General features: G+C 41.8%; 1 protein-coding gene across 2 annotated transcripts; it reads right to left on the reverse strand.

Annotated features, from left to right (window-relative positions):
• Positions 1-1,759: 1,759 nt before the first annotated feature.
• Positions 1,760-23,760, reverse strand: ntng2a (netrin g2a). 2 transcript variants are annotated; one of them, XM_076731850.1, is made up of 14 exons: positions 23,642-23,760; positions 21,068-21,518; positions 17,262-17,520; positions 13,348-13,493; positions 12,851-13,089; positions 12,162-12,334; positions 11,268-11,291; positions 5,617-7,569; positions 5,282-5,377; positions 4,895-4,969; positions 3,338-3,505; positions 2,902-3,045; positions 2,650-2,739; positions 1,760-2,558 (listed from the first exon to the last, which is right to left on the reverse strand). In XM_076731850.1, exons 2-14 carry the CDS (start codon positions 21,302-21,304, stop codon positions 2,422-2,424), a joined length of 3,741 nt encoding a protein of 1,246 aa, XP_076587965.1. In that variant the 5' UTR covers positions 21,305-21,518; positions 23,642-23,760; the 3' UTR covers positions 1,760-2,421. The 2 variants fall into 2 exon arrangements, with proteins under 2 accessions (XP_076587965.1, XP_076587966.1); XM_076731851.1 differs by lacking the exons at positions 4,895-4,969; positions 5,282-5,377; positions 5,617-7,569.
• Positions 23,761-25,708: the final 1,948 nt, after the last annotated feature.

Genomic DNA, 25,708 nt, shown 5'->3' on the forward strand with positions numbered 1-25,708 from the left:
CATCCCACCCCCTGCATGAGACGGTGGGGGGCTTAAGCAGCTCCTTCAGTAACAGACCGCTGCATCCAGTCTGTAAGAAAGAAGCTACCACAGGTCCTTCATCCAACAGCTGTCAGACTGTTTAACTCCAGCACCATGTGATGAAGCTCTGTGATGATGCTTCTTCCTCAATTCTGCATCATAAACCTGTTTCTGATTTTGCACGACTGTTCAAGGCTAATATCTGCTCACATTATCCATTTCATCTGGTGCAATCTCTAAATTTCTAAAGTTGGATACTTCTCTCAGCAGTGCAATAACACCATTTATTGTCCATATTGGCAACTGTATTTTTATAAACTGTATATATTGTGCACATACATAAACATAATACATAATACATACATAAATCTATCTATCTATCTATCTATCTATCTATCTATCTAATTAAGAGTGAATGCATCAGGACACAGGAAAGATAAACTGAGTGAACCTATTGATTTTTATTTTTTAGTAAATAAAAAGAAATGATGGAAAAAGAAAAACAGGAAATAGACGTGAGTGCTGAGAGGACATTTGTACCGATCAATAAAACTGCTTTTTCACACACCAACAGAATATGAAAAGTATTTTTTTATGTTCTTCAAATGTGTTTGTGTGTACTGTACGTGTACATGTACTCTGATCTTAATTTACTCGTGTGAAATATTGCACACAGTCTGTCTGATTGGGTAAAATACCCCCTGAAATCATGAATATTGGATAATCGGAGACAAAGTCGTCAATAGATGGAAACAACTATTGAAGCAATTTAAAAGCGTAAAGAAAATATGTCATATGTTTCACCATCATATCTGCCTCAAGATGGCGCTGCAGGATTGGCCTTCAGCTGCAGTAGCTCTCGCTCGCAGTTGGACTCAGTGAGTTTGACCGCCGTGTTTCCGCCAGCTGTGGAAGGAAGTTTTATATGTTTATATGTTCGGGCGGTTTGATGACACACACACATTTCTTATCATCGTGTCATCGTTTACACACTGAATTTATGAATGAAGACACTTATTTCTATTATATTTATTATATTATTATTATATTAAGAATTCGGTCACTGAGACACGTTTTAGTTTTTATACCTGCAACAGTCTGAACATGCAGCTGAGCAGAGTCATACTTTAACTTCAGTCATCCTTTTTAATGTTGGATTCTTTCATTTATTTTTCATTGTGTTTCACTGAATCATTTTGACTTTTTTAAATTCTTCTTGTGTTTCCTTCACTTTATCTTTTTACTGCTGGGAGTTATGACACATGAACCCTTTCAGTAATAATATATAATATGGACGCATTAAATGTTTTCTTTTACATTCTGATTCTCATACTAATCGAAGTTTGTCATCATCATGATGTTTTTACATCCCATGAACGTGTTTCAGAGGAGACGAGGAGCAGCTACAGGTGTGCTCTGACAGGTGTGTCATTCACTGCATCAGAAACAGTCAGAAGGTGTTTTTGCAGCCAAACAAACAGGAACAACATGTCAGACATGATGTAATAATGATCAAATGAACAAAAATCAGTCATTCATTTACTCAGATGGTTGATTTTACGTCACTTACCTGTTTTCAGCATCATAAAATGTGATGTTTGTTTTGCTAGGCAACTTGTAAACAGGAAGCGGTTTTAAAATCCTGAGAAAAAGACCCCAAACTTTAAACTTTAAGATAACCCAGACAGCTATGTCTTGTATTTCTGCTTATTAGACATTAATCTTCCAGCCAGTCACAACTGAGAATTTCTGGAGCCTGTAGTGTAACTGTATTTATTATATTTATTATTACATTTTATTAACATGTTCACGTTTTCTTCACAAAGTCAAAGTGATTAAATGTGTGACTTTTCAAACTCAACTGTTTTCTCCTTCCACTTATTTTACATTTGAAGTCATCTTGTTTCATTCAAGTGAAGTAAAAACGTTTTGTCCTCACAGCTGCTTCAGTCTGTAAAGACTCGGACATGTTTAGAACATTTGCTGCTTCCTGCTTCATTTGTTCTTTCAGCGTTACACACACTTTCATTGTTGTTGGACTCATCCATAGCCTGCATCCATTTGTAGGCTGAGTTGTGAAGTGCGACTGTGATCGATAATTGATACCTGAGCGGCCGACATGATGATGGTCCGAAAAATCAAAATGTACATCATATGACCATCCTGCAGTGATCAGATTCTCATCTGACTCCTGTCGTCTGTCTTTAACTTCTCTGTTGAGTTGACAGGAAGGAAACAAAGACGTCATCAGCTGAAGGAGAAACATCCTCACAGGTGTATCGAGTATGATGTCACATCCTGTTCCAACAGGTTCAGCTCTGTACAAAACAAACCACAAATAGTTCCTCTTTAATATTCATCCCTCTGTGATGTCACTCGGCCTCGGGTCAGTGGGCGTGGTCAGCAGAAGGTGGAGGTGGTCAGACTGAGGGTCAGTAGGTAAAGGTGTGAGGTTAGAGAGGAGGAGGAGGAGGAGCCCTCAGCGTTGTCGAGGCAACCGCTCTTCTTTAGACACACGCTCTTCTCACAGAACGAACCTGCACACATGACATTATCACACACCTGAGCTGTGACATCATCTGCCCACCACCCACACATCACCTGAGCTGTGATACCAGGTGTGTTTACCTGTGAAGTTGTCCGGACAAACACAGCGTTGGAAGTTGATGCAGGTTCCTCCATTCTGACAAATCAAACGCTCCTTGTCACACATGTTCTCTGAGGAGAGTGATTGGTTATTGATTACTAATAAACATCACTGAAAACATGAGGGGTGGTTCTACCTTTAACACAGGTGTTTCTGTAAACAGCTGACCTCAGGTCACATACTGTATCTGTTCCTCGGAATTACTGAGGCTCCCATCCCCCGGCCCTGTGTACCTGTGCAGCTGGCTCTGTCTCCTCTCCAGGTGTATCCAGGTAGACATGAGTCACAGCGCCGCCCTGAGGCTCCGGGTTTACACTGACAGAGACCCGAGGTAGAGCAGTGAGGAGAAACACTGCGCTCCACATCACAGTCACACTCTGAGGACAGGCAGAAACATCATCATCATCTTCATCATTATCATTATCATTTTAGTTCATTTCATTTGTTTTGGTTTAATTTTTCTGTAATTTTTTTGTTTTTCCTTATGTATTAACATTCTGAGAGTTTCTCCACCAGGTGGCAGCAGACCTACACGATCCTCTGCCTCATGGTGACCTTTGACCCTGATCAGATTTTGTGTGATCTATACTAGAATTTAAAATAAAGTTCTGAGAGTTAGAATAATGTGTACGTATGGTGTGTGTGTGTGTGTGTGTGTGTGTCACTGACCAACACAGATGTTCTCATCATCCAGCGCCAGCGAGGAGTTTCTGTAGTAACCGAGGCGACAGTACTGACAGTTTTGCCCTCGTGTGTTGTGCTTACAGCTCACACATGTGACCACGTTGATGAAGTCGATGTAGCTGCAGCGGTTGGAGTGACCGTTACACTCGCAGTCTGATAGAAACAGAGACAGACAAAACTGACCTGATGTCAGTCCTACAGCTCACAAACACACCTGTCACGACACCTGCTGACATTTGACAAATCGCACTCAGAGGCAGAGGACTGGAGGCTCAGACACATCTCTGTATGAAATCCTGACAACAAAAAGTGACAAGTTTTCACATAGTATAAATTAACATATTGAAAAGTAATGTGATGTAACTGAAGAAACTTCATATTTAAATGTAAATGTGAAGAAATGCATCACACTGCATTTCGTTCATGCACTCTGACAATGACAATAAAGTTGAATCTAATCTAAAACAATGTAACTGAGTCAGAATCAGAATTATTGCTAAGTAGTTTTCTTGTACACAGAATTTGTCTTGGTGCTTTGGTGAGTGAACATAGAAGAGAGCATTCATGTGTTGCGTTTATAGTCTGATGGTGACTGAACTGATGACATTACACACCATGATGGCAACAGCTGACAGCAGAGTGTAAAGAGCAACCACTGACGAAAGCTCATTGTTAACAGTTCAGTGTGTAGGTTACAGAGATGCTCCTTCACAGTAACACGTCCTGGATTAAACCATCTGTTCTTCACAAACACTGCAATCTAGTCTACAGTCTGAAAATCAGAAACAGTACCATTACAGTCTGGAATGTGTTCCTGTAGCCATATTTCTGCTGTGACCTTGTCAGAGGGAATATTGGGAATGTATCTGTGGCAACACAGGTATGTTCACATATTATGTTAATAAAGCAAATTCTTTTGTCACAACTCTAACGGCCCACTTATAACAGTTACAAACAAGCTCTACCCACTGTACGTAACTCCACCCACATCACAGTATGGATAAAATCAAACACAAAAACAGGTGTGACAGGTAAGACAAACATAAAAACTCACCAAGATGGCAGCAGATGCTGATCTTTATACTGTGGCAGGTCACATCATTATACAAGATGATTATAGGTTCTTTTTGTGTCTTATATTTAAGACACAGATGTGTTTACTTACACTGTTCAATAGCTCCCCATTGTGTACAGGATCTATTTTAAAATTCTCACTTTTGCTTACAGAGCATTGCACAGTCAGACTCACGTATGCGGCAGAACTATTTCACCCTCTGTTTGCTCTCTCAAAGAAGAATTTGCTGTCAGGGGCTAACCCTAACCCCAACCCTAACCCCCCAGAGCCTGTGCCCCTTGCAGTACTCCCCCAAGAGTACTGCTTACCTAAGCCTAACCGATGTTCGACAATGAAATTAAAATATCTGAAGACACCCTCAGTTTATTTGGGAGTGGCCATTCACACAGTGAGGAGTCCATTTACAGGAGGAGGGTCATGTTCAAGTGCAGGGCTAGTACAGATGAAGGACTCAGAAGTGGTCTTACCCTGGAAGCTGACATAGGCAATTTTGGACAGCTGACTGAACTTTGGTCCTCCTGGAATCAGAATCTTCTGGGTTGCTTTGGACACAAAACAGGGTGTGTAACCATGGCAACAAACAGGTAGAAGCAGAGTTCATCAGAGTTCAGGACAGCAAGTGATCTACTCATGAGAAGTGAGGGCCATTAGGTCTATTTATTGGAGATACTGTTACTTCTACTGATACTAATCAAATTTATTGTAACAGCATAAACTTGAGATGAATCATCTCATTTTCAAGAAGGTCTCATACTAGTACTACTGCTACTGATACCACACTACTACTACTACTGCTGCTGTTACTAATGCTAGCCAGTAGGTGGCAGTTCTATGACTTATCATACAAGTTGTACCTTTTTTCTCATAGCCTTTTTCATTTTTCTCCTTTCCTTCTTCCTTGTTACTTTCCCTTTTAGTTTCCACTTTGGCTTCCTCTTTGGCCTCAGCAACTGGCCCAACAGAGATGGAAAAGATTTTAATGTGCATGAAAATATGAATGAAGGAAGGTGGAATCGCCCTGATGTCTTTTCCAAGTTTTTGTCAAGCTGCTTTTTCTAGGGTTGTGTGAAACCCAAACTCAACCCAACTGTAAAATGAAATTAGCAAGAATCTCTGAATATGGAGCCAACATTCTTAGATTTATTGTATGCTGTACTGTAATCTGACCAATCAGTGTCTCATTCCATACCTTTCTCCCCTTTTTGCTCTCCTGTCTGCTCTTGTTTAGAGTCTCTCTTTTCATTTAGCCCTTCCACTGCTCCACCAGCAGCTGAATCTTTTCCAGATGACTTTCCTTTCATCTGAGCTGCTGAGGAATCTTCTCCTGGATCGTCTACTGCTTGAGGAGTATCTGGTCTAGAATCTTGACCGGGATTTGCATTTGGTGCAGGGGAATCTGGTAAAGTTAATTTCATTTCACCATTTTCTGTCTTCCATGTATCTAGCCATACTGAGACAGAATCCACTTCAGAATCCACTGAATTAGATCCAGGAACATCAACAGATCCACGGGAAACATCTGGAATATTCCCAGGACCACCAACAGGCATTTGTCCAGAGTCTGGTTGAGGTTCAAAAGAGTTTAGATCATCTGGAAAAGGGAAGGTGAAGTCCACAGGTGCCAAATCACCAGCAGGGTCAGACCGATCTGAAGTGGTGGAGGTTGTATCTGGTACAGCATCATCTCCTTCCCCAGAAGACAACAAGGACACTACAGAAGCACCAGGAGAAGATATATCGGGAGTTACTCCATCAGGGGAAGGTCCATCTAACAGAGTGCCTGGAGTCACAGAGGACAGCACTTCTGGAGGAACATCTGGAGGTGGTACACCAGAGGAAGGTGCATCTGGAAGAGGTACATCAGGAAAAGGTACATCTGGAGGAGGTACATCCGGAGGAGATACATCAGAGGGAGGTACATAAGGAGCAGCCTCATCAGGAAGAAATATATCTGAAGGAGGCACATCGGGAAGTGGTACTTCTGGAGGTATTGCAGGAGGTGGTACATCAGGAGAAGGTATATCTGGAGGAAGTACATCCGGAGGAGATACATCAGAGGGAGGTACATAAGGAGCAGCTTCATCAGGAAAAGGTATATCTGAAGGAGGCACATCAGGAAGTGGTACTTCCGGAGGCACAGCAGGAGATGGTACATCAGGAGGAGGTACATCAGAGGGAGGTGCATAAGGAGCTTCATCAGGAGGGGTTACTTCCAGAGGTACATCAGGAAGAGGTAAATCTGGAGGAGGTACATCAGGAGGTAATACATCAGGAAGAGGAAGTACATCAGGAGAAGGTACATCTAGAGGAGGTACATCAGAAGAAGATCCATCAGGAGGAGGTAGTTCCAGAGGTATGTCAGGAAGAGGTATATCTGGAGGAGACACATCTGGAGAAGATAAATCAGGAGAGGGTACAGCAAGAGAAGGTACTTCTACAGGTATGTCAGGAAGAGGTATATCTGAAGGAGGTACATCTAGAGAAGATACATCAGGAGAAGGTACAGCAGGAGGGGGTACTTCCAGAGGTATGTCAGGAAGAGGTATATCTGGAGGAGGTACATCTGGAGGAGATACATCAAAGGGAAGTACATAAGGAGGATCTTCATCAGGAGAAGGTACATCAGGAGGGGGTACTTCCAGAGGTAAATCAGGAAGAGGTATATCTGGAGGAGGTACATCGGGAGGTGGTACTTCCCGAGTAACACCAGGAAAAGGTATATCTGGAGGAGGTACACCGGAAGGTGGTACTTCCCGAGTAACACCAGGAAGAGGTATATCTGGAGGAGGTACATCGGGAGATGGTACTTCCGGAGGTACATCAGGAGGAGGTACATCAGGAGGTGGTACATTTTTCAGAGCATCTTGAGGAACATCAGGAGAAGTTGTGTCTGTTCCTGCTGTAAATGAAGAATCTCCAGCCTGATTAGTTGGGGCTGATTCAATGGATGGAGTGTCTTTAGATGGAGTCCCATCACTGGCCGGAGTCAGTTCTGGGTTTGTTGTTCTTGTTGGTGCCTCAGTTGATGTTGTCGTACCATCAGAAGATAGAGTAGTACTGATGATCAGGTTGGTAGCACCAGTCCCAGAGAAGATGGAGTCTGGGCTGTCTGGTGAGGAGGTGGAGTCAGAACGTGGAGTCACTGAGTCAGAAATAGAGACCTCAGAGTCATTACTGTGGCCTGGAATAGTGAGGTTGTTTGTACTGGTGGAACTGGGGCTAGTAGTGGTACTGGGAATGGTGGTGTCTAGTGCTGTGGGAGCTGGTTTGGACTGACTGCCTCCAGTCTCCAGAGCTGAGCTGCTAGATGGAGCTGTGTTGGCTGTAGGTCCTGCTGTAGTGCTAAAGTCTGGAAACGCAACAGAACCTGTTGTACTAACAGTACTACCAACAGTAGTAAACACTGTAGCACCAGAGTCAGCTGTTGTCCTTTTAGTAGCAGAGTCAAAACCAGCTTTCAGGTAGTCACCAGTATCTCTAACACTAATAAAGTAAGTTGTAGGGCTAGTATCAGTCATGGCAGTACTGATGGAAAGATCACTGGCAATGTCAAATACAGTGGTGATATCACTACTAATAGCTGTTTCTGCAGTAGTGATACTCCATGTATCAGTGGTAGTAGAAGTGCTGGCTGTATCTGTGACAGTAAGAGGGCCCTCTTTGCCTGTAGAAGCTAAATCAGAAGTCACTGTGTTAGTCATTGTATTGTCAGTAATAAGGTTAGTAGTGGCAGTAGTAGTGCCAGTAGAAGTAGCAGGGTTAGTGGTAGCAATAATGTCAGTAGGGATAGGGCTGTCAGTTGTAGTACTAGTAGTTACAGCTGTGTCAGAGGCAGTGGTGGCAGTATTATTGTCAGTAGTAGCTGCCACAGTACTGCAATTGGAAGTAGTAGTCTTGCAAGGAGCAGTAGTAGCACTGTCAGTAATAGCAGCAGCAGCAGTAGTAGTAGTAGTAGTAGTAGTAATGTCAGTCACTCCATCTGATGAGGCAGAGGGTCTGTCAGATGCTGCTGAGTTAGAGTCACCAGCCGCTGTCAGAGAAAAAGAATTATGTCTCTTTAGTGAAGCTCAGCTTTCTTTCTGTTCTCTGCAGAGCATGACTGATCTATTTGCAGAACATTAAACATTAGGAGTTTTTCAGTTTACTCAAATGTAAGTAAGGGGAATCCCAAAAAGCCCCACCTAGACCCTCCGATTGACAGTATACTCCAAAAAAAAAAGAGGTGTGTTGAGAGACCATGAAATGCATGTAGATAACAAAGGTCTACTTCAAACAGTTTTATTCTGGATCTCCAAAACATGCTGATCCTTTTCCGAAAAGTTGATGTGTGACTAAACCTCCTCCTGAACCTCAACATCTTCCTCCTGAGAAGAGGTCATACTTTTTAGTGGAGAGAGCGACTGCGCTTCCTCAGGCAGTTTTGTGAGTGGCGAAACAATGCTGATTCTCCACCAGGTTGGTAAGGTAAACTTTGAGTCCAAATACCCTGACCACTAAAAAATGAATCCAATGGGATTCTAGAACTCTAGTGGGAGTTATGGAAATTTCTTTTCTTAGTTATGATAGTGATAATTTTACTATATTGAAGAATGAGGAAAGAGACCTAAATCCCTGCAGAAAATATCATGAGGATATTGTGTTAAAAAAGTTAGATTGTGATTTTGCTTTCCAGCGTAGTCCATAGGATTAGCTACTATGTGCTGCTCTTCAGTATGTGCACGTCCTCGTACTGCTTGGTTTTTGACCTGAAACGCTGTTACATGTCCGAAACCTCCTCAACAACCTCCTAAATGTGCCAGTTGCTTTCAGACAGCGAGCAATGTTGCTGCCTCCATGAAAGCACTTTGACTTAATAACAGCAGCTGCAGTGGCAGCCACATATTGTTTGAAAGCACCTTAAAACTGCACCTCTTCCTGAAACTCCTCCTATGTCCTTCTGAACTTATGACTTCTGGTACTAAACATCCTCCCAAACCTTAACCTGAAACCAATTATCCTCCAGAAAGTGTTTTTCTCCAAGGAAGTTCCCACAGTTCACAGCAGCAACGAGAAATCCCAATTCTGTTAAAATTCCTGATCTGTTGTGCATTTAAGACCCTGACATGCCCACTCTGTCCAGCAGGTATCCCCAACTCTTTGAGCTCATCCTCTGTCACCCGAGCAGTACCTGACAGCACACCTGTCTCTCATTATGTAAAAAATGATAAATAATAATATATGTATAGTGTTCGTGTACTCGCTTCCTGAGCCTGATCCTACCTGTTCATCCTGACCATGTCCAGCTTGCACATACTGACGAGACAAACCCAGTGCTAGTTCTTGAGAACTCATCATTTTTACCTGAGGGAGGATACCTAAATATTCAACACAACAATTATTTTAGAGTCCACCACTGCCATCACATTGCCAGTTCAGAGCCACTGCATCCCAACCCACCAATCAGAGGGTAGTGATGCTGAGGAAACACCCAGTTTTGTTCTACATAGACCTTTACTGGACTCTAGTGTTTCTGTGATCAAATCCACACTCTGCAGGACACTTCCTTGTTAAATGCAGATATTTACTTTTGTTATAGAATCAGTTGTAGCAGAAAGTCAAATGAAAATTCACATTTGAGAAGCTAAATATCAACAGTTTCTTCAGAGACATAGTGTCCATATTTGAACAGATTCTTGTGGATTCAGTCACTATCACATCCCCTTTCAATCAGTTATCAGAATGTTCTACTGTTCTATTGGTTCTATTGTTCTACCCTAGTACTGCTTTGATCACTGTTGCATTTTGTAGGATCTCTGTGGGTTCCATTATTAGAAGATGAATCTCTCGGTGTAGTGCAGTAACTTAATGTGTTTGAGTTTGAAGTGTAGAATGCTTGAAGCTTTTGAACTTTAAACCATCTCAGAAAAATGTCATTGTCTTGATGACAACTGACAGTAATCAGAAAATGCAGAAAATATCAGAACCTGCTCTGAATCGGCAGAACAAGTTTCACTTTGTTAACAACTTTTAGAAATGTGTCAGTATGTAAATGGGGTGTATGTGTTGTATGTGTTTATAAGTTTTCAATAAAATCACAGTGTTACTGTGTGTGTGTTACAGTGTGTATTAAGTAGTTGACAGGGCAAACGGACTAAAACAGATTAAACCAAACACCATCTGTTGGTGTGTTAACGACAGATTAACATTCAGACTTCCAGCCCAGAATGCCCCCTGATAGTTAACTAACCCTCTCACGTGATCAACCATGTGACTGATCAAAGCAAGCATGTGATGATGTAACACGACCAATCAGTTTTGAGGTTAATTTTATTCCTACCTGATGGACCATGATATTCACCTGAGTAAACAGTCAGCACTTGTTTTTAAAGCTGAAACAATCATTAAAGCTCTTCTCTTATTCCTGTATGTCCTGTATCGTTTTCAGTGCTGTGTGGTGAAGCCAAAAACTTTCCACAAGATAGACTGTAAAGCTACCTATGTATCTAACTAACCTTTTATTTTGGACCCACATGAGTTCAATTGTTTGTGACTTTTATGAGAAATTATGTGCAATTTCATTTAGTGTCATTGTGTCAGAAAATAAATGCAATAATATTTCAAATTGCAATTCAGAAAACTATCAGTGTTTCAATGAAGTATAGTAATATGTAACTGAAGGGATTGATAGTAGAGTTGTTTCCCACAATGCAACACTGACCAGATTACTCTACTTTTTCTGTCTGACTGAGGAGACAGAGGTGAGCAGACAGAAAGGTAAACAGTTGCACAGAGAGACAGATAAACAGGTGGGCAGACAGACAGACAAACACACCAACAGGTAGACAGGTGAACTCTACTTACTGGCTGTTGTTTCTGCCGCTTCACCTGAAAAAGACACAACATGTTGACTGTGTGATTCAGTGTGTGTAGAATAATGTGTGCTCCAGATCTGGTAAGACATATACTGTACATATAAATACTCTGCTGGGAATAATAATAATGTGTGTTATACTAAATGAAAAAAAGGGCATCAAATAATCTGTTAAAATGTCTCTTCATTTTTCTTCATATTAACTGAAGAATCTCGGAATCTGAAGATATGTTCCATTTCTAAAGTTTAACATCTGAAAACAAGATGTTTGCTATTGCAAAGTTCATTTTCCATTTTTGTGACCTGCAGGCCTCAGGAGTACACCTCATACTGTGTCAGTTTCGTACTGGACCCTGATTGGCTCCAAAGTAGCTGTAATGTCACAAAATCATCTCGTACGCATTTATGTTTATTTAACGTAAAGAGTGAGTAGGTGAGCTCCTTCAGCACATATCGTTCTGCAGAGGGAATATCAAACATCAGCAACCACAGTGAAGCAACAAGAAGAAAAGCACATTTTTGAGTGAAAGGAGAAGTTAATGTTTGTATCCACTATGTGGATGTAAAAGTGATGTTAGACTCTACCAACCCTACCAATGTGTGTGTGTGTGTGTGTGTGTGTGTGTGTGTGTGTGTGTACCACATATTACTTATGTTGTGGGGACATAAATCTGTTTACACAGTTACGTTGTGGGGACTCACCTTCCTTATGGGGACAAAATTCAGGTCCCCATAATGTAAATCATTAAATTTTTGGATGAAGACTGAGGTTAAGGGTAGGGTAACTCTCCAGGAAATGAATGTAAGTCTATGTAATGTCTGCATAAATTATGTACACACAACTTTATGTGTGTGTGTGTATATGTGTGTCTTTAGGTACGTACAGATGTTGGCAGTGCCTTTGGGCAGGGGGAGGTAAGATCCTGGTCTCCAGCTGCGGGATTTGAACCCTTGGCTGCAGCGCTGACAGTCCTGTCCACTCGTGTTGTGGTCACATTGACACTGCAGCATCGCATCACGTAACACACACTGAGATGAGTGCAGGTTACACTTACACCTGCCGGAAATACAGAAAGACACACAAGCTCTTCTGCACCTTCTCTAGGGCACCAAGTAATATTCCCCAAAACAAAGTCCTTTATGACATCAGAACTGTCTGAAACTAATGCTCTGATGTCACACCTGCCATGCCCTCTTTTCCTAAACATACCCCATTGGTCATACAGTACACATGCAAACAGCTGTGGACATGGAAGGGCTTCTATACAATCAAGAATCAGGTGTCTACATACAGAGGCACGTTCTGAAAAAGCACACTAGAAAGCAAGATGGTGATCTCAAGAAGAAGACAGCAAGTCTTCTTTTGAAGGAACTGTCTCTCTGGATGTATATGTAGAAATTAGTTGCCTGGCAGGTATGTTGATGTTGGCATAGAAGTGTTGTTGATAGATGCAATTAGTTATTATTGATTGAACCAGTTCTCTGTGGATGTATTTAGATGTTGGCCAGTTGTAGTTATTTGTTAGCAGGTTGTCAGTGGGTGTAGCTAGATATTAGTAGGAGTAGCACTTACCTGGCAGGTACATCGATGTTGGAAATAGCATAGAAGTATTTCAGCAGATTATCTCTCTGGACGTAGGTTCCTCCCAGTGCCGGGCGGAGGAGTCGCAGTCGGAGGTTGCTGAAGGTGAAGAAGTCTCTCAGACCCTTCATGGTCTCCATCCTGGTGTACAGGGCATCCATGTTGATCAACTTTGGTCCTGCAAACACTCCAAACCGAGCACGCACCTCGAACACCACGATCTTCTCTTCCTATTGGGCATTGACTGACAGTCAGTTAACATGCTTTTCAGCCATTCGTCAGGTATGATACACCTTTCTTATTTATCATACACTGGATTCACTCTATTTCAGGTTTGCCAGATAATTTAAACAATACTAAATTATTATTTTAAAATATGTATTATATAGATAGATTGATTTATACCTCTGTAAATGTATCCATGTACACAATGTGTATAATTAGTGTTATCTCTTTTCCATTATGACGAGCATCAGGTCGTTACCCACCTTTGCACCGACCCAGCGAGAATACTGTTCAGTACAGATAACCCGGGTTAAGTTACTCGGTGCTAAATCAGAGACCCGTTTAGGAGACATACCAAAGGCCTCCAGACAGTCATCAGCGTAGTACTGATATGGCTGCCATGTTCGACCTGAAAAACAAACACTGATTAATAACAGTTGTTATCTCTGTGTTTTCAGTTAATACCACAAATGATTACATTATGTTTTGTTAGTGGGGCTAGAGGGCTAAGAAGTCTTGGTATTCCTCATGGTTCAGCACTGGGCCCAGTTTTGTTCTCTGTGGAGTAAGAACTGTTGCTGTTGTGGGTTTGTAAAGATCTTTCAGATAATGTATTTGATACAACAGGCAGTAATACAACACTGAGACTGGCTGGAAGGAATACACAATCTGTTTAAAACTTCTGTAGTTAATAAATCTTTGTCTTTGAACCAAAGACTTCATCCCACTGTGGTATCAACATGTGATCTATATCTGGAAAACAATCAAACAATGGATAATATCTCATCACAAGTCATTGCATTTACTCCTGGTGTTTTCATCATCTCTGATTATCTCTTGTCAACATAAGAGATTGTGATCAGGTCTTTTATAATGACTTCAGACATGTTGATTTAATCATTCACTCAGTCACTGAGTAACCCTATCCTGAATCATGGTCCTCAGTGGGGGGCTGTGCTGCAGCTGCACAAGTAAAAACAACACAAGTCAGATCAAATCAAATTCACTGTCACGTATCCAATCATCATAGTACCAGGTTTTGTGCCCAGCTCAAGAATGAATCTTAAAGTTCATGAATAAAGGCCATGGCAATAAGGTATCCATTTAGAATAGTTTATTGCATGATATTGATGGAGGGAAGCAATGATGATGTAGATGTAGGCATAGATTGAGGGTCCTTGGCGAAGGTTGAGGGATGAAAGAGTGAGTGGATGAATAGCTGAATGTTTTCTGGCTTGGTGAAGCAGTACTACTAAAAGAAGGACATGCCATTACAAGAGGAGAGAAAATAGTGCCACAGTTGTAGCTCCATCTTATGTGCTTTGACCAGCACAACATAGTGGTGAAGAGGTGGAAGAGATATGGCTATGGGAAAGAGATGTGGCAAGAAGGCTTGATCTTAAGGGATGATATGGATGGTGTAGCTGAGGTGGTCGAACAGTAAGACAAGTTAGCCTTTGGTGCATCTGTAAGCCAGAAGGAAAGGTAAGGAAATTAGTGGATTTCCTTAGTAGACAGGGACGGTTGGAGGGAGACAAAGTTGAGGATGATACCGAGATACTTCACAGATGTTCAGGGACCTTTCATTTTCTCTGAGGAGAGAGGAACTCCAAGTTTGTGAAATGCTGAAGTCAGAGTGGTAAGACTGTATGATGGAGTGAAGATGGTGGCATACATTTTTGGTCTATTCTGAAGATTGGAATGTTGAACTTCCTCTCTTATCCATCTAGGGAGGGTGAAATGAAGAAAGAGGAGGAAACAATGCTGATCACCGTGGATCACAGTTGTAGGTGTGATCTTTGCATTTGTGATGGATGGTTTTGAGATGGGAGGAGCTGAGGTGGCTAAAGAAGATGGGATAGGAAAGGAAGAAGGAAGAGAAGAGGAAAGGGTGCTGGGATGGAAGGATGCATGTGCTCAGGTTTGTAAAGCCTGAACTACAACAGAGGGGGAACGAGAAAGCTCTGAAACAGAGAGTTTGTACAGGGTTTGATATCCTCCTGACTACCAGGAAAAACATATTGTCCAATCACATTTTTTTTTTTTTAAATTCCCCAATCTTTGTAAGGTAGTTAGAATACTGAAAACAAAAATACAAAATAATTCAGACAATGTTTTAATGTGTTGTTAAGAGACTTAAAACATTTCAAGCCAAAATTTGCTCAATAAAAAGTATTCTGCTCTTACTTTTCCTCTTCCCATAAAATGCGCTTCCACTGATGGACGCCATTTTCCTTAATGAAAAAGAAAGGTACCAAAGTCCCACCCCTTCACATTTGGTATCATTGAAAACCCCCAAATGTCATCTGTAGATAGCAAAAGGAGTTAATTCAGTAGTACGCAGTGGGTGGGAGATATTCAGATTTACAAATGTCCTCCACAGAGGACAAATTTGAATTACTGGTAGTCAGGAGGATATGACCTGGCACTCTCAGAAGGCTGATGTGGAAGGCTGGGCTTCTTCAGGCGTGGGATGTGGCTTGACATCTGGCAGTCCGCACGTTCTTTGTTGTTGTCCCTTCTTAGGATTGCAATAAAGGTGGTGGCCAGGAAGGTGATGAGAGAATTGATGTTTGTTGTGTGAATGTCAACAATGTCTTTCCTTTGTGTGTGATCATTGGCAAAGTGATGGGTGCTAAAGAGTGGAGCAAATAGTTCATAGAAATTAATAAAAACAATGGATGGAATAGGCTCAGCTGCTGCCCTTCCCACTGACACCACCTTTGAACCAGTAAAACTCTGTAAAACAATGCTCATTCCACTTCATCATTCAGCACATAACTCAGTGGTGATGATTCTGCAGTATGTTCTGAAGCTTAGTTGAAGGTGAGCTGCTTATTGCTCTGCAATCTGTAGTAACAGTGGCAAAGCAGAGCAGGCAGAGCACTCGTCCTCTCATCACCAAATCCATTTTAACATGATGGACAAAAGATCGTTATTTAGTGGGGGCGGCTGTGACTCTGAATACTGATACTGAACACCAAAACTGGCCCTGATGCTGTGCCATTGGTGTGTGGATTTATGTACGCTTTGGATAAAAGCTTGTGCCAAATGACTAATTGGAATTGTATTTAATCTGGTACATGTTAACATCTTTGCTGTGTTGTGTTTTCTTTCTTTTTCTATCTGGTACAGATCACATGTCAGTACCAGCTGGTGTTTGAGTGACTGACCCTCTCCACCCTCAGCCACTCTTTGACCAATAGACTGTTTGCAGTCAAGTGATGTTTTAAATTCAGATGGAGGGCAGGAAGTGAAGACTGCAATGGACAGGATGGAGGAAAGTTCTTACTGTGCTAGTTTAAATGAAATTACGAGAAAAAGCTATAAACAGACAATCAGAGCATATGTTGGATGTGACTCTTACATTATGAAGAGGACTAATTTTTCAACTGAAATGAAAGACTTGCTGCTATTGAGGCAGCAGATAAAACAACTTCCTGCTCATTGAGTCATTCTGCTCTAGAAACCAAATGAAAGCATACAAAAGTATGGAGGCAAATAACGTTTTTTTGTTAGCAGTTGAGTCCACAATCTTGGTTCCAAAGTGCTCTGAGATGACAGCCGTTCTGTTCTTGCTAGGGTGCATAGCTTTTATTGTCCTGTGGCTTAACCTAGCAACAAACATTCAGTGCCGCAGTGCTGAATGTTGACACTTACATTATGGTTGTTTGGTAGGTTAACCACTTGCAAAGGTCCGGTGAAATGTCACTAAAGACGTAGACCATCGTAAAACCAGAAAGGGTACATTATTTACATTCACCTGTCCTATGTGAAACTGCTAGTGCCACTTTAACAAGTGTTAGCTGCATTGCTTGTTGCTACTACTTTAAATATATCACTATAGATTTAAAGCAATAGCTAATGTTTCACGATTTCCACCATTATCTGACTCGGCTCCTCCTGACCGCAGACAGTTAACAAGACATTTTTCCCAGTGTTTTTTGGTCAATTTCTTTCCTTTTTCACCCTTATGAACAACAACTTTTGGTTCGCGATAAAAGCTCCTTGTGGTTTCTCAGTTTGATTGATTTGAGCAACTGTAAATGACGCAAAACATAGCATTTTGAGAGCGTGTTATAGTGCTTCCTATGTAGAAAATCACTTCCCGCCCTCCATCTGCAGTTTGCATATGACATCATATCACTCTTTTGTTGTGGCGCAAACAGCACGTTACCTTTGTCCAGAGATTTCTCCAGCACCATGCTGGTTGGTCGGCCATACTCAAAGGTGATGATGATGTCATCAACAACCTCTAGACTCTTGTTCCAGGAGAGAGTGATGTTAGCCAATAGGGGCTCAGGATACCTGGACCACGTGACTGTCTGCCAGTAGGTGATTAGCCCTCCCCTCTCCCTGTCTCCCATCAACTGAGGAGGGTGAGACAGATCGGGGCTGGACGCATCACATTCATCGCTGCACAGGTACGGGTTCTCCTGCAGCACAACAAACAAACAAACAAACAAACAAACAAACAAACAGAATCCAGCGTTCATTGAAAGTCACTGTGGAATTTTTAGTTCATTATGTCATCTTTTAAAATATTCTGATGTAGTAGTCTGGATACTCCTGAAGTCCACAGACAGTAACCTTCAGGTCAATCATGTCAGAATAATACATTGCTAAATCAGTACAATCATAGAATTTAAGAGAAGCTCTGAGGGGGCAAAATTTCTCCACTTGAATGTTCTAGTTGAACCTGGTTGTCAGCTTTGAACTGTGAATTCTCTGTGGTGACCAATAACATGTCATCCTGACATCTGTGCTGACCTATGAGTGGATGGGGAGCTGGAGATTCCAAAATGGAGGAAACTGCTGTAGCTTAATAGCTGCGTTTAACTATTGAGTTTTATTGACGCAACAACACAGGAAGACATCATTATGGTATAGCTGCTACACAATACGCTGTGGACACATTGCTCTGTTAGTGACTGAGCTAAGATACTGAGCTGACCACTAGCAGATTTATTTTCCCTCTTCAATAACTGTTGTGGTGAACAAAATGTCTTGGAAACTAAACAGAACAATAGAGAGAAAAGAAAGGGAAGGACAGTGGTGGACTTCACTGAATGAGAATCTTCACAGACATAATGTAGTGATGACATTTTCTATCCAAAAGGTCAAAGGTCAGCTTCTCTGTGACATCATAATACTGTGAAGAAACTCTTTTTTGTAAATTATTAAGCAGCATCACTCAGAACTGAAGGACAGACTATGATAATATTTCACATTTGGTCAGATCAGACTTGGTGACTGATCTCCACCTTGAAACTGTGCTTATTGTTCAGATCTTCTATGCTGTTGGTTGAACGTGTGTGTGAAGCAGTTTTACAGTCTGTAGCTTCTCTGCAGCAGCGTCCATATTTTAAGCATTACTGAATCACGCATTTTGACATAGAGAGAACTTGAATTCACCAACAAACACACTGAACACCTTTAATTAAACTCCTTCAGTCTGAACTGCAAGCAAAATGATTGTGAGGAGCTAATTCTGGTTTCATTGAGTGACTTGTTAAAAGTATAACTGCTGCACCTCTGTAATAAAAACACACAGGTAACTATTTAACCATTTAGAGGAGCGAAGAGGCCAGCTTGTTTTCTGAGCTTATCAGCTTGTGGTTGACCAGCTAGCCAGCAAATAGCTGCTGTCACAAAGCTTCAGCCTCCACATGCTGTGTGTGTGTGTGTGTGTGTGTGTGTGTGTGTGTGTGTGTGTGTGTGTGTTTGTGTGTGTGTGTGTGTCCTACTAACATACATGTGCACTGTGTGATGGATTAAGGATGGATGTTAATCTGATCAGTGTGTGTTGGAGGTTTATCCTTTGACTTTGGCTGCAGCTGCCAACTGTCATTGCACAGATTTAACTAATGTACAGCTACAGATTTAACTAGCTGATTCTAACTGACTCTAACTAACTTTAACTAACTAGACAAAGGAGTCTCTCTCCGGTAAAGTCTGCATGTCAGGTAAAGCCAGCAGGTTAGTTAAACCTTTACAGAAAGGTTGAAAATCAGATTTGCTGTCAGCACCTCAGAAGTATGACCCAACATGTTCAACATCTACAAACATTATTCAGCAGCAACCGTTTCTGTGTTTCTGTCATTAAATCAAAACGCTGGTTTGAAAACAAATCTGCAATAACAAATACTGTAAGTTTAGAGGGAAACTGAATGAAGTCTTCAATCAGCATGAGGAACACATTATTAATTAACGTTTCAGTCAGGTCACAAACTCTTGATACTGTCTGCATCAGTAAAAAGATCATTGATGTTCATTAATGTCAGTACTTTTACAACTGATTGTATTGTCAGTACACACCTGTGTGTCCATTTGTGCATTCAGGTGTGTGTCTGTGTTGAGACCGTTGAGACGTCCTCTGTTTAATGTGAATATATGACATGTTGAAGCCAAAACAAGGTGTTTAGTGGCTCTGTAAATATGTGTTTCATAGATTTTGTCAGTTGGATTCTATTTCTGAGTTTCACAGTCATTTTTTGTCTTGTGAGATTCTTATTAATCAGTTGCTGACATTTAATTTTTGCTTCATTACCTCTGTTACATTTATCAATAATTCAAACACAACTCCAGTTTCCCAAAGGAACAATTAAACAGACAGCAGGAAGTGTGTGTGCTCAGCCTGTGGTTCAGGACTCTCCAGGCGGCCACAGGTTAAATCTTTGGGGTCATCAGGTGACAGGAGAGGCTTTATGTGAAATACTGCTAATCATAGGAGACAAAAGTGTTCTTACAACGTGTGTTGCATTATGGGTTGATTGTTGCCATATTGTTGCTAGGCTAATGAGTTTCTTGATGTCTGATTACAGTGAATCTGTTAGAGTCTGTCTGCACTGAAAGTGTTCACTTAGTCCAGTTTGACCTGCAGGAATCTCTCCAGCAGAAACAGACTGAATCATCTGCTTTCACTGAAGAGAAAAAGATTCTGACTTCAAACAGCATAGTGTGACTGATAACACACCAGAAGCCCAACTCGTCACAGAGAACCTGGCCTATGAAGCAGGATTTGTGGTTATCGACGTAACTTCAAGTTTAACTCTGGGTTTTCAGGTTGATGGTGGTGGTTTACTTCTTACCGGGATACACTGCCATAGCGAATTATGCTGCACACCTAATCTGCTCCAGGACAGGAAATGTTCAGGATAATTGTTTGTGTCTCTCAGGAGGACAAGAGTGTCCAGAGACCAGGCCTTTGGCTTTCCTTGTTAATTTTTAATATGGGAGATCTATCTATCGTCCTCCAAAAGAGACTGACTGAAGAAGACTGAAGATTTGTACTTGTTGAGACAGGAAAGTCAGCCTACTTACGGAGTTTAATTATCTTTTTAGATGTATTTTTTACTTGCTCTGAAGTTTGTTTGACAGCACCAGAGTTGTGGCTGAAAGACCACACACCATAAGACTATATGTAAGCAACACATTAATTTATTAATTTATGTAATTATAGTCAGATTTTCTCAAGTCCTGATGATGGGGCAGTGATACTATCAACATGTTAACTTACACATTCACACAGTCTGCTGTTCTTCCTGCATTTGCCAGCTGCACCAGTGTTGCATTTAGCCTGGACTCAGTGGTTAGCCTCTTTGTATCTGTCTAATATTATAGTTTGCCCTTGTTTTGTAAAATATGCCACTCTGCTGTGAGTAGACTGCAGAGACTAACCACCATTATGTGACTGCTTAACTATTGCAGTTGTCGGACAACAAAAATATATCCTGGGCATGTTGAACTTGCTTTACAGTAGAGGCCCCTGGACGACATTGCGAGGAAACATCCAACAACAGCAACAACCATCAGATGGATATCACAGATACTGCTTTTAAAACATCACTGCTGACATTTACAACCTGAGGGAACCAGTCAAACATCATTTTCTTAAAGGTGTGTCAGGTGTGTTCTGGGGTCTCTATTTAGGTGTGTGTTGGGATGGGTGTTCAGGTGTGTATTCAGGTATGTATGACTCACCAGTGTGCAAAATCTCTCAGGTGGGTTTCCACAGGTGATGCCTGGGGGGTCGACTCTGATCTGCATCACTTCCTTCATGTTGGCAGGTGGAGGCTGACAGGCATAAAACTCCCATCCCGGCCCCCCCTCTGAGCCACGCAGAGATCGACATATATCAAATTGGCTGCTGGTCTGACACCAGCCCAGTGCCGGCAGGAGAAGCAGGAGGGGGAAGAGACGGGGGAGGAGGTGAGACATGGTGGACAACAACAGACACGTAGTTCCTCAGTAGGTCACATCTCAAAGTCACCTCCCACTTTTTTAATCCATAGATTCAGCTCAGCTTGACCCTCTTCAAGCACATGGTTGTCATGGTTTCTGGCTGGTTATCCTGTCATTGTCATCGTTAACACCTGAAGTTTTTATTCAGCCTGGTGAAAACAGTGCTGAAGATGCTTTGTCCACCAACAGCCTGCAGCAAAACAACAAGACCAACAGTCAGACACATAATGTACAGAAGTGAGACCAGGGCCAGGAGCACAAAACTCTAAAACTGAAACAATGCACAGAGAAATATATCACATTTGTTGGTCAGTGTGTACGACTGATTCAGTTCTACAAATCTCAATCATTGTGGAAAGGGGAGCATGTGCACAAGATTGATTTCCAACAGAACAGTTATCCATTAATGGATGTAGAAACACTTTTGAACATCTGTTTGCATACTGATACTTGTGTCTGCTCCACCACTCATTAGACCTGTCAGTGGAAAGAAGTTCAAGATGACTGGCGGCATTGCATCAACAAAGTTCTATCTTTAAACCATCTGCACTACAGATTCACGTGCCGGTAAACCATCATACTGGGGTTATATCTCAATCATCATTACTGAACATCAGACAGATGATCAATCTATGAAAAAATCATAACATGTAATGATTTCAATGTCAAACCTGGTCCATATATATCTGAGGATAGTTAGACCTGGCCAGAACTGGTCCAGATAGACCTGAATATAGTTAGACCTTGTCAAGACCAGCACTGTCTGAAATCTCTGCCTATTCACTACACAGTGCACTGCAGTCACTGGCCGACAGTCTGACGTCTGCGTGGAAATGTGTCCAACATATGTTGTCCTCAGTTCAGTCCAACATGCACTCTCTGCTAACAATCCCATGATCTTCACATTTTGCTCATAAGAGCATTACAGTCATGATATCAGGGGTCATCAGATTTAGGACTTCAAACCAGTGAAAACAGTAAGCCCAAACAGTCTGCATCACTTCGTGTTCTGATTTTCTTTCTCACCCCAAGGTCCCTTTAGTTTGATCATATCACATGATCCTCCTGTGCAGATTGAGTCTGCGTGTTACTGAATTAAATGTTTTTCTGGTCATTTTGTAGGTCTTCTGCCTGTGTCGGTTTCATACATCTACGATTCAACTGAGCAACTCACTCTTGAGTGGACTTGAGGTGAGACACTGTTTCCCATTCCAGCAGGTTTGAATACATAGACTCAGGTGTATGAACGCAGGAAAAAAAGTCTCCAGAGAAATAACGTCAGATATGAAAAATGACACTTCCTGTTTCTGTTCCCTTCATCCTGTCTGTCTACCTGTCTGTCTCTGTCTGTCTGTCTGTCTGTCTGTCTGTCTGTCTGTTTGTTTGTTTGTTTGTTTGTTTCTGAACTGATGAGAAAGATGATTAAACTGAGACTCAGAGAGACTCAGACGGTTCCTCTTCTTTATTAAAACATTGTTTCCTCACAGTCTCAGCTGCAGATTCTAACTCTGATCCTCTCAGACCGTCGGACTCCATCTCAGATCTTATTGATGTTTCATTGACTAGAATTAGTCCAGTAAGTTTGGTTGATATATTGCCAAACCAGAAGAGAAGTTATCATCTACATTTTCATGTATAGCAGGTCTATAAAATTACTTAGAGCAGTATAGACCCAGCAGTTCTCACAATGAGTAAGAAAAAAGAGGAAACAAAGAGGTTCTGCCATGGTGACTCCACCCTGACAGATATTTGAAGCATCAGAAACATCTCCAGAAGTTTCTATGTTTAAACTCAGTGGCCATTTTATTAGATACACCTGCACAGTTAAATGCTGCTTCAGCGTGTGTCTTTTTAAGTTCAGTTCTCTGTTTAAGACTGTTAAAACACAACCCAACGAACTCCTCAGTCCGCAAACCAAACCTTACAAACTTGATGAAAGTCATACAAAAGGTGGTCAGACTGAGCAGGTGTTCCTAATAAAGTGGCCACTGAGCATAATGTCTCATTGGTCAGCCTCAAATGTTTCTCTGCAGTGCACTGGAGACAAGAGAGACCCTTTCTTTAATGCCTGTCTGTCTGTCTCTTTTCCTATCTGTCTCACTCCATCTGTCCTCTCAGTCTGTCTCTCCTGTTTCTGCTCTCTCTGTCTGCCTGTCTGTCACTCTCACACACTTACCTGGCCGCAGTGTTTCTCTCCACCTGTCTGTCTCTCACTGTGTTGCTTACCGTGTCTGTCTGTAGTTTGTATCTTCAGGCTGATTCTTGATAATCTGATTAAGCAGATGACAAAACACTGAATGTCCTCCTTATTACCTCTTCTTCCTTTCCTCTCCTATTTGTTGTTATCGTCCTCTATTTCGCTTCCTCTCCATTTTCTTCATTTTTATCCTTTCTAATCTCCTCTGGTCTTCTGCTTTCTTCCTTCACCTTTTGTCTCTCCTCCTGTAGATAAACCTCTTAAGAGAGGCTCTCTCTCTCTCTCTCTCTCTCTCTCTCTCTCTCTCTCTCTCTTCCTCCACTCTCCCTCTCTCCCTCTCTACCCCTCTCTCCCTCTCTACCTCTCTCTCTCTCTCTCTCTCTCTCTCTCTCTCTCTCTCTCTCTCTCTCTGAGCGCATGCGTGAGCGTGGAGGTGAGTGGAAGAAGTTGTGGTTTTTTTCTATCTTTGCTATTTTTCTTTCTGTTTTGGGTTTTGAATGTGTTGATTTCTTGCTTTAGTTGTCATTATCAGTTGGTTTTGGGTTAGTCTGAGTCTTTTTTGGCTCGGGTTGGTGGTGGGGCTGGCGGTCGGGCACCATGCCCGTTGTCAGTAGTCAGGTGAAGCTAACACGCCGACATGCAGTGAAGTTATCACCGACTGTCGGCTGTTCAGTGGAGGAGGCCGGCTGTGCTGTTGGAGAGGTTGTGGGCTATGAAAGCATAAAATCTACCTCTCCGATGAACAGTGCCATCGTCATCTTTCTAAACGAGGTATTGAAAGTGGAAAGACTGGTTGAACATGGCGTTGTGATCCGTGACATTTTCACCCCCGTCCTCCCGCTGGTTAGTCCAGCAAAAAAGAGTATTATCTCAAACGCACCTCCATTTATTAAAAATGAGGAGTTGGTCAAAGAGCTGTCGTGCTATGGACAGCTGGTGTCCCCCATTAAGATGGTCCTGCTGTGCTACAAGTCTCCACAAACTCAAACCTGTAGTTTGTCACAGAAGACAGGTTTTCATGATTCTTAAAGACAGCACGAAGGAGCTGAACCTGACCTTCAGCTTTAAGGTAGAAGGTTTCAATTAGATCGTGTTCGCTTCTTCGGAAAACATGAAATGTTTTGGTTGGTGGGCCCAGGTCAGACTTGCTGGGTGACCAGAAGTCTGGTGAGAAAACAAAGGAGACACAGGCAGACATGCAGGACAGGGAGTCAAATGTGGACCAGGTTCAAACTGAGGCAGGAAACACAGTGGAAACAAAAGAAATGTCCAGACCAGTGAGAAACCAGAGAAAAAGAAAGGGAACAGAAACAAAGGAAGCTGCAGTCATGTGACCAATGAGGTGCGCATGGAGGAGGATGTGTCAGATGAAATAAGTCCTAATAATCCTGGTAAAAGAAAGAACAGCAGTGATAAAGAACAGAGTGGAGCTAAGACCAAGAGAGCGATGGAGGAGCTGTCGGACAATGAGGACGAATGTGAGTGGACGCCCTCACAGGAGGACGAGACAGTGTTCTGTCCACTGGAGAAAACTGAGAGATTCCTGGTTGAAACTAAAGGCAAAAGAACCGTTAAACCTGAGACAGTTTTCCCAGATTTAAGAGGTTTTGTCAGGTCTGTGACTCAGCTGAGGAAGGAAAGTGATGCCTTCAGTGAACAAGAGGTTTACCAGATGACCAGAGTCAGAGCTCAGCTCATAGACGATGATAAATAATACATCTGACCACATACAGCTGGTATGTGTGTTAGTTGTAGTGACAGCTATTTCCTTCCTTATGTGTGTCTTAAATCTTGGTTCTTTGAAAATCAGTGACGTTGTGTCGTGAAAAGAGCCTCTCTGTTCAAACTGTTTAAAATCTAGATGTTAAATTCAGTTCAATTCAATTCAATTCAATTCAATTCAATTCAATATTCCTTTATTCGTCCCGCGAGGGGAAATTCCAAATTACAGCAGCATCAATAAAGTGGATAGAGATAGTGTAACAAGTGCAAAATTAAACACAACAAGTATATACAAAAGAGTGGGAAATATAAAAAGAAACGCCGTCCTAAAAAATAAAATTGTAAATAGTATTTACAGACTGTATGTACAGGTTGTATTGCACAGATTATTCACAGACTATTGCACTGATTACTTGGAGTAGTTTTTATTGGACAGTCTGGCAGCTGCAGGGAGGAATGAC

The sequence above is a fragment of the Chaetodon auriga genome, chromosome 5 (assembly GCF_051107435.1).
Source record: "Chaetodon auriga isolate fChaAug3 chromosome 5, fChaAug3.hap1, whole genome shotgun sequence".
NCBI classification, from domain to species: Eukaryota; Metazoa; Chordata; class Actinopteri; order Chaetodontiformes; family Chaetodontidae; genus Chaetodon; species Chaetodon auriga.

Excerpts from the sequence above, each read along its gene's own strand:
- ntng2a (XM_076731850.1), bottom strand. The coding sequence starts at position 21,304 with ATGTCTCACCTCCTCCCCCGTCTCTTCCCCCTCCTGCTTCTCCTGCCG. Across the intron at positions 12,335-12,850 it reads AACATCGATGTACCTGCCAG|GTGTAAGTGTAACCTGCACT; the intron begins GTAAGTGCTACT and ends TATTTCCGGCAG. Across the intron at positions 4,970-5,281 it reads AAAAGGCTATGAGAAAAAAG|CAACCCAGAAGATTCTGATT; the intron begins GTACAACTTGTA and ends TTGTGTCCAAAG.